This window comes from Oncorhynchus mykiss, chromosome 1 (genome assembly GCF_013265735.2).
Source record: "Oncorhynchus mykiss isolate Arlee chromosome 1, USDA_OmykA_1.1, whole genome shotgun sequence".
NCBI classification, from domain to species: Eukaryota; Metazoa; Chordata; class Actinopteri; order Salmoniformes; family Salmonidae; genus Oncorhynchus; species Oncorhynchus mykiss.
In genome coordinates, this window is record NC_048565.1 from 72,008,261 (window position 1) to 72,022,577 (window position 14,317).

Here is a 14,317-nt window from a genome sequence, read left to right on the forward strand (position 1 = left end):
GACAGAGTCTATAGGCCTATACGTTTCCTGCTATAGGCTACTGGTTGACCTAGCTACCATATATATTTCTCTATCTCTTTTAATTGTAGTGTTTGCTCAATTGGTCTGGTGAGGACAACCTGCAATTCAAATTCAAAGTCCCGACAATAATTTAGAACCAAAGCAAACGTCTCTTCATCTCTCTCTCTCTCACTCTCTCTCGCGCGCGCTCTCTCTCTGTATCTATCTCCCCAACTCTCTCTCTCTCTCTCTCTCTCTCGTTAGGGTGAGTTCATCTCCATCCTCAGCGGACACTGACGTGTTCCTCTAGCAGTATGACAAAGTATCCCTCTTTTTCCTCCACTCTCTTTCTCTCTTCGTCCATTCCAGTCTTCCCCGTCCCCTTTCTCTCCACATCGCAGTTTATCATCTCTCTGCACTGAAGCTCCTGCACCTGCTTCTCACCACTGCCCGCTAGACACCGACTCAACCAGCATCCAACCCCGGGAATGATACCCTTTCTCTCGGACACTACGAGAGTAGAGGCCAGTGGATAGGTCTGCTTTATGGTCTGTTTCAAAAGCTATTTGTGGTTTATCGGAAAGGCTGTGGGCTGAAGGCATGTCAAGAGGGATTACCTGTTGTTTTTAAGGGATTCTTTTCGTCGCTCTGTTGTTCGAGGGATATGATCATCTCCACTTTTATCCGGGAGGAGACTCATCAAACGGTCCCGACCGGACGCGGACGTGACTATGTTTACATAACTCTAAAGGGGATGAATTTTGAGATTTATGACAGTTTATTGGAGATAACAAGAAACAAAGTCCTCATGTCAAAATAATGGTCGTATGTGGTCATTAAAATTATTTTGGAGAGTGCAAATTGTCGCCGAACGTTCGTATAATGCTTGGGTGTGATGAAGTGAGGTAAAGTGACAGCACAGCTCAGATGTTTATCCCCTAACTTCGGCAAGATGAAATCGCTCTTCTACAGCCGCTTCTTCATCCTCCTGCCCTGGGTCCTCATCGTCATCATCATGATCCATATTGACACAAGGACGTCCGTCCGAAGTCCAGCCCTGGGCCGCGGAGGGGGCGCACATAGGCAAGACAGAACCAGCCCACCCCGGGCCAACCGCTCCGCTCTCCCGGCAATCTACGCCATCACCCCGACCTACAACCGGCCAGTCCAGAAAGCTGAACTTACCCGGCTCGCTAACACATTCCGCCAGGTTCCTCGCTTCCACTGGATAGTAGTGGAGGACTCGACTGTGCGCACGGAGCTGGTGGTGCGCTTTCTCGCCCGCTCGGGGATGCAGTACACACACCTGAACATCTTTACGCCCCGCCGGTTCAAACGTACCGGGATGCCCCGTGCTACTGAGCAGAGGAACACCGCTCTCTCGTGGCTGCGGTCACATCGCTCCATCAAGGACGTGGGGATAGTATTCTTCGCGGATGATGACAACACATACAGTCTGGAACTGTTTGAAGAGGTAATAATAAATCAACGACAGACCCATAGCATGTCATTATCAACAGACCAAAGCTTAGGGACAGTTCGACATTTACTCGAAAATCCGCAAAAAAATGATTACCACCACAAATAACTATAATTGTAGCAACCCGGTATTTATATACATGAATATCTACCGCTTCAGCATGGTTTTGTAGCACAGTAGATGCCATGCAGGGCTACTGAATAGAAGGTTCAATGGTTCGCCGACCACCATGGACCACCAGCTCTGTTCTTATCTCATTACACTATGATCAGAGCGGGCTGCAGACAATGACCAGCTAGAGGGAAATCCGATGATCATTATATAAAATACTGTATATGCAGCGAATTTTGCAAACACCCATTTTCTGTGCCCATTCACCACCCATGATCAATGAGCAACGGAAAACTGCATATGCTACACACACACCTCTAGTGCTTCATCATGGTTTGCGTTTTCAACACCACAATCAAATAGAGTATGTCAATAACAAAACAAACAAAAAATAATACATCCCTCCCTACTCAGTATCAATGGCTTGGCTTTACAATCTCTGAACTTCTTTAAACATGTCTCTTTCCATTCATCAAATGGCCATGGGCAGTTTGAATGCTGGAGTTATGTTAGAGTGGAGTGGATGAAAGTGTGCAGGTAGTATACAGGAGACTTGTGAAGTAGCCTACCTAATCAGGCTGATTGTGTTTCTGCCACACATCAAAGGTAATACATTTGAAAGGTGAAATGGCAAATGTTAAGGCTATATTGAAACATTAGGTAGGTTTTAGGTCCCGGGTCAGCAACTAGGTTTGGCCTAGGGCCAATTCTTTTCTGAGCTAATAGTTGGCGGACCAAAACATAATTAGCATGATAGCAGCCCAATCCATACAGGCCCTCACTACAAATTGAACAAGATTTTAACACATCTGGTTAGTATATAATCAATGACAATAACATCATCATTTCGATCTGATTACACGGATAAAATTAACAATGGCTCTATTAAATTCGTTTTTTTTATGTCAATTTCTCTGTGCATTGATTGCAGAAAATCAGCTTGCAATCAAGAGAAAATGTAGCTCTCAAAGCCTCAACAGAAAGGTGGATAATGAAAATAGGAGTTTCAGGGAAGAATGGACACAGAAATATGCATTCTGACCATATTTCTCCAGTGTCAAAACTTTCAAAAGTTACCTTTCCACCCAGAGGCCCGACCCAACACAGAACAATGGAAGCTTCAACTGCTGGCTACTTGTCCATCGCTTAATTATGCCGAACCCAACAGCAGAAGACAACAAGTGCTTCCCTAAAAGCTGCCTGGGTTTAAACATATTCTCTTTTCAGAAAGTGAATAGCTGATACAGACATAATAACAGTCATTTTTTTTGTCTCCTGGAATATAGAAGCCCGTGGCTCAGCCTCAAAATGGCATGGAGATGAAGCAGCTATATCACCACATGCTTCGGAGTCGCAGCTTTCACGGGTATTGTTTCTAGCATAAGGCATGTGTGATGTCGTGAACATTATGCCATAGTCCAGTCCGTGTATTCGTACTGTGGGATTCCAGTTCCATGTTTTACAGTAGCCAGGCGGTGGGAGTGATAGGCCATGTGCACTGGGTAATGCCAGGATCCTTCTGAGTAAAGTTCAACGAAAAGTATTGGAAAGGCCGACCTCAGTTCTTATAAACATAAGCAATCTAAACAACGGTGGATGTTGCAGCATGTTTCTAGCATAAGGCATCACATAGCCCAGCATCATTATAGAACGCTCTATGTAACTAGGGTCCTTATTACTTATTTATCTTCTAAATATAAAACTAACCAATAGGTAGGCTATCCTTTTTTTGCCCAGCTTGCTTTAACAAAGGGCACGGCATTCCCTCACCAGTCATATAGATGTCGCTAACCCTCACATAGCCTACCACCTTAATTCGAGACCTGGTTTTAACCAAACCTTTCACATACACAGAGATATTTAAGGAGTGCATGGTGACAGTAGGCCTATTGGTGGATTTGGCTACCGACTGAATCTGTGGATAGCTTAATTGTGTTTGTCAAACAGGTAGGCCTGCCTCTCATTTCTTAAATAGGAAGAAATAGGCTTCAACAGAGCCCTCTTGTTGTTAGTGACGGCAATTGTTGAAATGAATTAGGCCTACTCAAATTACTTTCAGCACCATTCGCTGTCCACCTCTGTTTGATTATGCCGCGGCCGCTGCCACAAAGCTGTCTGCTGCTCGTCTTATTAGCTCGTTGACTGTCTCCTGCACTCTCTTTTCTCATGAACTGACGTTTACATTTAACTTTTGCGTTATTCAGGAGGGGTAACCTTTTGTTGGGGCATTACTTTTGGATCATTTTGCATCACGTCTCCGAGATCATTATTATTAAAACATTCTTAATGTTTTTTTTTAATGTGTGGTATAATTTCTAGTTAACACAAACTATTGGAATCAGTGACACATGCAATGACACATCTGGCCTCTCTGCTGCCCATCACTTATTCTTCTATTTTCTCATGGATTTATATTGAAATTGGTGCAGATTTGAATGATTTTGTGTGTGATATGGTTGCTAGTTAAGCTGTTGGAGATCTGCACAAACCACGATTGTCACTATGGACGGAGGTCAGGATAGACTTGTAGACTATATTGACCTGTGGTATAGCAAGCACAGAAAAGCATAGTGCATAAGGGAAGTACCAAAACACCTAGATAGGGGAGGCACATGCAAGCAGATGAGAAAATGTGGATATATGGAAGAAGTTATAAAGTAAAACCTGCAAAAAGGGGAATGTAAACCAGGGAAAAAACGAACTGCTTTCCCCTGTGACCATTAAAAACAACATATCCCTCCTCAAAGCAAAAACAAAAGTTTGACAGCCCAACCATATTTTGCTAATCTAATATATAGGGGTAATCAGATAGCGTATATGTGCATTCAGACACCAGATATGGAAATGAGGCCGGGATATCCTGAAGGGCCGACTCTGGTCCTTGAGAGCCACTGTGTGTGCAGGCTTTAGTTCCAGTACTGATTTTGGATAGAACAAGAACCTGCACTTACAAAGTAAATTTCACATTTCAAGTTCCTTGGTGTCCACATCACCAACAAACTAACATGGTCCAAGCACACCAAGACAGTCATGAAGAGGGCACGACAAAACCTATTCTCAGGAGACTGAAAAGATTGGTGCCAAGCTTCCTGCCATCCAGGACCTATATACCAGGTGGTGTCAGAGGAAGGCCCGAAAAATTGTCAAAGCCTCCAGTCACTCAAGTCGTAGACTGTTCTCTCTGCTACCACACGGCAAGCAGTACTGGAGCATCAAGTCTAGGTCCAAAAGGCTCCTTAACAGCTTCTACCCCCAAGCCATGAGACTGCTGAACAATTAATCAAATGGCCACCCGGACTATTTACATTTGTTTTTACACTGACCGCTACTCGCTGTTTATTATCTATGCATAGTCACTTTACCCCTACCTACATGTACAAATGACCTCGACTAACCTATACCACTGCACATTGACTCGGTACCGGTACAGTGCCTTGCGAAAGTATTCGGCCCCCTTGAACTTTGCGACCTTTTGCCACATTTCAGGCTTCAAACATAAAGATATAAAACTGTATTTTTTTTGTGAAGAATCAACAACAAGTGGGACACAATCATGAAGTGGAATGACATTTATTGGATATTTCAAACTTTTTTAACAAATCAAAAACTGAAAAATTGGGCGTGCAAAATTATTCAGCCCCCTTAAGTTAATACTTTGTAGCGCCACCTTTTGCTGCGATTACAGCTGTAAGTCGCTTGGGGTATGTCTTTATCAGTTTTTCACATCGAGAGACTGAAATTCTTTCCCATTCCTCCTTGCAAAACAGCTCGAGCTCAGTGAGGTTGGATGGAGAGCATTTGTGAACAGCAGTTTTCAGTTCTTTCCACAGATTCTCGATTGGATTCAGGTCTGGACTTTGACTTGGCCATTCTAACACCTGGATATGTTTATTTTTGAACCATTCCATTGTAGATTTTGCTTTATGTTTTGGATCATTGTCTTGTTGGAAGACAAATCTCCGTCCCAGTCTCAGGTCTTTTGCAGACTCCATCAGGTTTTCTTCCAGAATGGTCCTGTATTTGGCTCCATCCATCTTCCCATCAATTTTAACCATCTTCCCTGTCCCTGCTGAAGAAAAGCAGGCCCAAACCATGATGCTGCCACCACCATGTTTGACAGTGGGGATGGTGTGTTCAGGGTGATGTGCTGTGTTGCTTTTACGCCAAACATAACATTTTGCATTGTTGCCAAAAAGTTCAATTTTGGTTTCATCTGACCAGAGCACCTTCTTCCACATGTTTGGTGTGTCTCCCAGGTGGCTTGTGGCAAACTTTAAACAACACTTTTTATGGATATCTTTAAGAAATGGCTTTCTTCTTGCCACTCTTCCATAAAGGCCAGATTTGTGCAATATACGACTGATTGTTGTCCTATGGACAGAGTCTCCCACCTCAGCTGTAGATCTCTGCAGTTCATCCAGAGTGATCATGGGCCTCTTGGCTGCATCTCTGATCAGTCTTCTCCTTGTATGAGCTGAAAGTTTAGAGGGACGGCCAGGTCTTGGTAGATTTGCAGTGGTCTGATACTCCTTCCATTTCAATATTATCGCTTACACAGTGCTCCTTGGGATGTTTAAAGCTTGGGAAATCTTTTTGTATCCAAATCCGGCTTTAAACTTCTTCACAACAGTATCTCGGACCTGCCTGGTGTGTTCCTTTTCTTCATGATGCTCTCTGCGCTTTTAACGGACCTCTGAGACTATCACAGTGCAGGTGCATTTATACGGAGACTTGATTACACACAGGTGGATTGTATTTATCATCATTAGTCATTTAGGTCAACATTGGATCATTCAGAGATCCTCACTGAACTTCTGGAGAGAGTTTGCTGCACTAAAAGTAAAGGGGCTGAATAATTTTGCACTCCCAATTTTTCAGTTTTTGATTTGTTAAAAAAGTTTGAAATATCCAATAAATGTCGTTCCACTTCATGATTGTGTCCCACTTGTTGTTGATTCTTCACAAAAAATACAGTTTTATATCCTTATGTTTGAAGCCTGAAATGTGGCAAAAGGTCACAAAGTTCAAGGGGGCCGAATACTTTCGCAAGGCACTGTAGATAGCCTAGTTGTTGTTATTTTATTGTGTTACTTTTTATTCAATTTTTTACTTTAGTTTATTTAGTAAACATTTTCTTAACTCTATTTCTTGAACTGCATTGTTGGTTAAGGGCTTGTAAGTAAGCACAGTAAGGTCTACATCTGTTGTATTCGGCGCATGGGACAAATACAATTTTAATTGATTTGATTTGCATATCACTTGTTTGGAGCGAGTCGTCTCTGTGGCTGTGTAATCTTCAATATAATTTCCTGTTGAAATAACCTGATTGACAGCAGGGGCTCGTCTCTCATTGATTGCTCCGGAGATAAGAAGCACATGGGTTTTGCGTTGTGTGTGTGTGTGTGTGTGTGTGTGTGTGTGTGTGTGTGTGTGTGTGTGTGTGTGTGTGTGGGCTGGGGGGGAAAGGGAAAGAGGAACATTGTACCCTTATCAACCAGCGACAACTTCAGATATGATGTGATTCACACAAGGTCACCTCAAACAATCTCTAAATGTATTCTAACCCCCTGCCATGCCACCAGTTGAACGGAAAATCATGGTCCGTATGTATCAAGCAAGCATCTCAGAGTAGGAGTGCTGATTTCTCCAGTATGAAGTCGCCCCTAGACACCGTTGTAATACCCTTTATGATTTGTGGAGATGATCCTAAATCTTTGCCTAATGACAAAGTCTACCTAACAAGAGAAAAAACTGCATAAATAAATATATATTGTTTTGGGGGCTTGCCTGTTTTATATGTTATTTTGGCATTAATACGTATCACAAACAGTGCAAAAATATACAGTATATATATATATATATATAATTGAGCTAATAAAGCCGCATTCAAACATGGTCTCCTTTTTGTTTTCTTGAGTAATCAGCTCCAAAATGCAGGTGTTTCAGCCTAGCTCAGTGCTTTCAATGGTGGTGGGGCGGGCCAGCAGAAAACAGGAGCATTGCACCGTGATTGGCTCAGTGTTCTGTCACTCATTGGGACATTACACAATCGCCAAACCTAAGTCCTTAGTAAGGGTAGACATCCAACATTTCAGCCCTTTGGGTTCTGCCATAGTTACAGTGCCTTGCGAAAGTATTCGGCCCCCTTGAACTTTGCGACCTTTTGCCACATTTCAGGCTTCAAACATAAAGATATAAAACTGTATTTTTTTGTGAAGAATCAACAACAAGTGGGACACAATCATGAAGTGGAACGACATTTATTGGATATTTCAAACTTTTTTAACAAATCCAAAACTGAAAAATTGGGCGTGCAAAATTATTCAGCCCCTTTACTTTCAGTGCAGCAAACTCTCTCCAGAAGTTCAGTGAGGATCTCTGAATGATCTAATGTTGACCTAAATGACTAATGATGATAAATACAATCCACCTGTGTGTAATCAAGTCTCCGTATAAATGCACCTGCACTGTGATAGTCTCAGAGGTCCGTTAAAAGCGCAGAGAGCATCATGAAGAATAAGGAACACACCAGGCAGGTCCGAGATACTGTTGTGAAGAAGTTTAAAGCCGGATTTGGATACAAAAAGATTTCCCAAGCTTTAAACATCCCAAGGAGCACTGTGCAAGCGATAATATTGAAATGGAAGGAGTATCAGACCACTGAAAATCTACCAAGACCTGGCCGTCCCTCTAAACTTTCAGCTCATACAAGGAGAAGACTGATCAGAGATGCAGCCAAGAGGCCCATGATCACTCTGGATGAACTGCAGAGAGAGGGAGACTCTGTCCATAGGACAACAATCAGTCGTGTATTGCACAAATCTGGCCTTTATGGAAGAGTGGCAAGAAGAAAGCCATTTCTTAAAGATATCCATAAAAAGTGTTGTTTAAAGTTTGCCACAAGCCACCTGGGAGACACACCAAACGTGGAAGAAGGTGCTCTGGTCAGATGAAACCAAAATTTAACTTTTTGGCAACAATGCAAAACGTTATGTTTGGCGTAAAAGCAACACAGCTGAACACACCATCCCCACTGTCAAACATGGTGGTGGCAGCATCGTGGTTTGGGCCTGCTTTTCTTCAGCAGGGACAGGGAAGATGGTTAAAATTGATGGGAAGATGGATGGAGCCAAATACAGGACCATTCTGGAAGAAAATTTCTTTTTTTTCTTTTGATTTCTTCAAACCAAGCTGCTTACCTATTGCAGATTCAGTCTTCACCAGCCTGGTGCAGGTCTACAATTTTGTTTCTGGTGTCCTTTGACAGCTTTTTGGTCTTGGCCATAGTAGAGTTTGGAGTGTGACTGTTTGAGGTTGTGGACAGGTGTCTTTTATACTGATAACAAGTTCAAACAGGTGCCATTAATACAGGTAACGAGTGGAGGACAGAGGAGCCTCTTAAAGAAGAAGTTACAGGTCTGTGAGAGGCAGAAATCTTGCTTGTTTGTCGGTGACCAATACTTATTTTCCACCATAATTTGCAAATAAATTCATTAAAAATCCTACAATGTGATTTTCTGGATTTTGTTTCTCATTTTGTCTGTCATAGTTGAAGTATGATGTACCAATGATGAAAATTACAGGCCTCTCTCATCTTTTTAAGTGGGAGAACTTGCACAATTGGTGGCTGACTAAATACTTTTTTGCCCCACTGCATGTGTATAGTAGTTAAGAAAGTAATACTAAGTGTATGTTGTGTAGTAAGCTGTTAGTAGCCTATATTTGGTCTATTTTCACCAGCGCGATATTATAAACACATCGTTCGTGGCCGTTGTTTGCTTGTTTGCATAAAATAAATTGTACAGCTTTGACAGTGCTACTGATAGTAGTTGTGGTGCTTGGCTTGCACATGCAAATTCAGCACACGCAACCTTCTATAATAGAATTGTGTTATTTGACGTGTCAAATTAAAAGCTTATTTAAATAGTGTTATGTGACATGTATCTTTTTTGACACACAAAGACTCAAACGGCATTCAATGTGCCTCACCATAATAATTTGGTCTATTGTCCCCTCTTAATTTCACCTACTGTTCTAACTTGGTGGTGCACATGCAGCCTATAACCTGCTTTAGAGAAATGTAATCATTGAATATTGTAAGAGCTTTCATTGTCTGTTTATATTGCCCCCTTTATTTATCCTATGGTTCTGATTTGTTTCTAGCGGGGGAAAAAAGTGGGATGCATGCCAGCAAAGCCACTACACAACACTAAACAATATATTAATTACACTATGACCATGACAAACAGCCCATGTTCTGAATTCTGTCGCTGTACATTTCAAAAGTGAACAAATAGTTATATTGACTATGTCCTTCATCGCTCACTCATTAACGTCTTAATCAAAATTACGGATTGCCTCTTATCCGCTCGTTGTCCCCTTATGCCATAGTTTGTACATCTCAATTGTCAGTAGAGACCACATTTGTTTTAGCAAGTCAGCCATATCAGCTATGTTTTTTTTTAAAGGAAGTAAATGAGGCTGAATGAACTGTTTCGCTGCCAGACAAGGCTCCGCTGATAGCCAGGTGTAGCAGTGGTAAGGTGTTGGGGCTCTGCTGTTAGGACAGCTTTATGTAGACCCTAACAGTTTGTGGGCACCGTTTGTCACCGTTATAATACAATTAATGTATTGGTTAGTGTTGTGTTGTGTAGTGGCTTTGCTGGCATGCATCCCACATTTTTTTGTTTGTTTGCCCCACCAAAATTGACATGCTAAAATCGCCACTGGTAAGGGATTATCAACGAGGGGCTATGCATTCTCTGGAAAATAATCAACGGCATGTTCGCGCTAACGGAGTGGAACAAATCTTCCACAGAGTTGTGTTATTTTCCAGAGAACGCATAGAGCCCCAAGTTGATTATCAATCATTCAATCAAATGTATTTATAAAGCCCTTCTTACATCAGCTGATGTCACAAAGGGCTGTACAGAAATCCAGCCTAATCCCCAAAAAGCAAGCAATGCAGGTGTAGAAGCAAGGTGGCTAGGAAAAACTCCCTAGAAAGGCCAGAACCTAGGAAGAAACCTAGAGAGGAACCAGGCTATGAGGGTTGGCCAGTCCTCTTCTAGCTGTGCCGGGTGGAGATTATAACAGAACATGGCCAAGATGTTCAAATGTTCATAGATGACCAGCTGGATCAAATAATAATAATCACAGTGGTTGTCGAGGGTGCAACAAGTCAGCACCTCAGGAGTAAATGTCAGTTGGCTTTTCATAGCCAATCATTCAGAGTATCTCTAACAATGTTGGTGTCTCTAGAGAGTTGAAAACAGCAGGTCTGGGACAGGTAGCACGTCCGGTAAATAGGTCAGGATTCCATAGCCGCTGGCAGAACAGTTGAAACTGGAGCAGCAGCACAGCCAGGTGGACTGGGGACAGCAAGGAGTCATCATGCCAGGTAGTCCTGAGGCATGGTCCTATGGCTCAGGTCCTCCGAGAGAGAGAGAGAGAAAGAGAGAAGAGAGAAAGAGAGAGAGAGCATACATAGAGAGAGCATACTTAAATTCACACAGGACACCAGATAAGACAGGAGAAATACTCCAGATATAACAAACTGACCCAAGCCCCCCAACACAAACTACTGCAGCATAAATACTGGAGGCTGAGACAGGAGGGTTCGGGAGACACTGTGGCCCCGTCCGACGATACCCCCGGACAGGGCCAAACAGGCAAGATATAACCCCACCCACTTTGCCAAGCACAGCCCCCACACTACTAGAGGGATATCTTCAACCACCAACTTACCATCCTGAGACAAGGCCGAGTATAGCCCACAAAGATCTCCGCCACTGCACAACCCAAAGGGGGGGCGCCAACCCGGACAGGAAGATCACGTCAGTAACTCAACCCACTCAAGTGACGCACCCTTCATAGGGACGGCATGGAAGGGCACCAGTAAGCCAGTGACTCAGCCCCTGTAGTAGGGTTAGAGGCAGAGAATCCCAGTGGAGACAGGGGAACCAGCCAGGCAGAGACAGCATTGGCGGTTCATAGCTCCAGTGCCTTTCCATTCATCCCTTTCATACCATGTCTATAATCTATCATATTTACCTCTAGAAATGTGTTAAACATCCACTGAAGTAGCTAGCAAGTTTACTAAATAGCTACAGTAGTTGACATGGAAACTAAACACACAGACTTCCTAGTTTTGCTATCCAAACCATCAGTCCCATCTTGCTAGTATGAAAATTGAATTCAACAATGCCAAAAATGTTTTCAATTCGACTTTTGCTTTCAAAAGCAGCTCAAACGTAGAACATGTAAGAATGAAGTATAGCCATTTAATCCTACCATTCAAACATAAGGTGCATGATAGTGATTTATACAATGGGTGGGTCCAAAACTGAATCCTGGTTGGTTAAAGCCAGCCGGTGTACCACAGATACATCTATTACGTTCAAATGCCTACTCTGTTCCATCTGACTGCGCAATCCTTTGTCTCATCAACCAAGCCAGGCAATTTATAAAGCTGAAGTCGGAAGTTTACATAAACCTTAGCCAAATACATTTAAACTCAGTTTTTCATAATTCCTGACTCTTAATCGTAGTAAAATTCCCTGTCTTAGGTCTGTTAGGATCACCACTTTATTTTAAGAATGTGAAATGTCAGAATAATAGTTGAGAGAATAATTGATTTAAGCTTTTATTTCTTTCATCACATTCCCAGTGTGTCAGAAGCTTACATACACTCAATTTTTAATTGTTTAATTTTTAATTAATTGTCCGATAGTAATTAACGTGTCTGGAGTCGAGACGAGACAGACAGGCATGCAGACAGCGTTTCTCAAACAGTCAAAATCATGCTGGCTTCCTTTTTATGGATATACAGTGCATTTGGGAAAATATTCAGACCCCTTGACTTTTTCCACATTTTGTTACGTTATAGCTTTATTCTGAAATGGAGTACATCGTTTTTTTCTCCTCATCAATCTACACAAAATACCCCATAATGACAAAGCAAAAGCAGTAACAAAATATATATCACATTTACATAAGTATTCAGACCCTAAACTCAGTACTTTGTTGAAGCAACTTTGGCAGCGATTACAACCTCGAATCTTCTTAGGTATGACCCTACATTCTTGGCACACCTGTTTTGGGGGAGTTTGTCCCATTGTTCTTTGCATATCCTGTCAAGCTCTGTCAGGTTAGATGGGAAATATTGCTGTACAGCTATTTTCAGGTCTCTCCAGAGATGTTCGATCGGGTTCAAGTCCGGGCTCTGTCTGGGCCACTCAAGGACATTCAGAGACTTGTCCCGAAGCCACTCCTGCGTTGTCTTGGCTGTGTGCTTAGGGTCGTTTTGTGGTGGAAGGTGAACCTTCACCCCATTCTGAGGTCCTGAGCACTCTGTAGCAGGTTTTCATCAAGGATCTCTCTGTACTTTGCTCTGCTCATCTTTCCCTCGATCCTGACTAGTCTTCCAGTCCCTGCCGATGAAAAACATCCCCACAGCATGATGCTGCCACCACCATGCTTCACCACGGGTATGGTGCCAGGTTGCCTCCAGATGTGATGCTTTGCATTCAGGCCAAAGAGTTAAATCTTGATGTCATGAGACCAGAGAATCTTGTTTCTCATGGTCTGAGAGTCTTTTAGGTGCCTCTTGGCAAATTCCACTCGGGCTGTCATGTGCCTTTTACTGAGTAGTGGCTTCCGTCTGGCCACTCTACCGTAAAGGCCTGATTGGTGGAGTGCTGCAGAGATTGTTTGTACTTCTGGAAGGTTCTCCCATCTCCACAGATGAACTCTGGAGCTCTGTCAGAGTGACAATTGGGTCCTTGGTCACCTCTCTCACCAAGACCCTTCTCCATCGATTGCTCAGTTTGGCCGGGAGGCCAGCTGTATGAAGAGTCTTGACGGTTCCAAACTTCTTCCATTTAAGAATGATGGAGGCCACTGTGGTCTTGGGGACCTTCAATGCTGCAGATATTTTTTGGTACCCTTCCCCAGGTCTGTGCCTCAACACAGTCATGTCTCGGAGCTCTACGCACAAATCCTTCGACCTCATGGCCTGGTTTCTGCTCTGACATACACTGTCAACTGTGGGACTGTAACGGCTGTCTTCGTCCTCCTCTGACGAGGAGTAAGAAATGTCAGACCAATGTGCAGCGTGGTACGTGTTCATGCTATTTATTAAACAAGCGAACACTGAAACAAAAAAATAAACGACACGTGAAATAACCAACCGAAACAGTTCCGTGTGGAACACACAGACACAGAAAATAAGCACCCACGACTCAAAAGTGAAACCAGGCTACCTAAGTATGGTTCTCAATCAGGGACAACGATTGACAGCTGCCTCTGATTGAGAACCATACCAGGCCAAACACAGAAATCCCAAATCCTAGAAAAAAGAACATAGACAACCCACCCAACTCACGCCCTGACCATACTTAAAACAAAGACATAACAAAAGAACTAAGGTCAGAACGTGACAGGGACTTCATATAGACAGTGTGTGTGCCTTTCCAAATCATGTCCAATCAATTGAATTTACCACAGGTGTACTCCAATCAAGTTGAAGAAACCTTTCAAGGAGGATCAATGGAAAGCTCAATATCGAGTCTTATAGCAAAGGGTCTGAATACTTATGTAAATATGATATTTTTATCTGTTATTTTTATACATTTGCAAAAATGAATGTAAATTGATGAGAAATGTGGAAAAAGTCAAGGGATCTGAATACTTTCTGAATGCACTGTATATATGTAAATTATTGTT

General features: G+C 42.7%; 1 protein-coding gene across 1 annotated transcript in view; it reads left to right on the plus strand.

Moving 5' to 3' along the window:
• The first annotated feature begins 246 nt into the window (after positions 1 to 246).
• LOC110528701 (galactosylgalactosylxylosylprotein 3-beta-glucuronosyltransferase 2-like) overlaps positions 247 to 14,317 on the plus strand; it is a 31,718-nt gene continuing 17,647 nt past the window's right edge. The window contains exon 1 of the mRNA XM_021610836.2: positions 247 to 1,474. Within this exon, the coding sequence (XP_021466511.1) occupies positions 953 to 1,474 (522 nt within the window). The 5' untranslated portion in view covers positions 247 to 952. The remainder of the gene's footprint in view (positions 1,475 to 14,317) is intronic.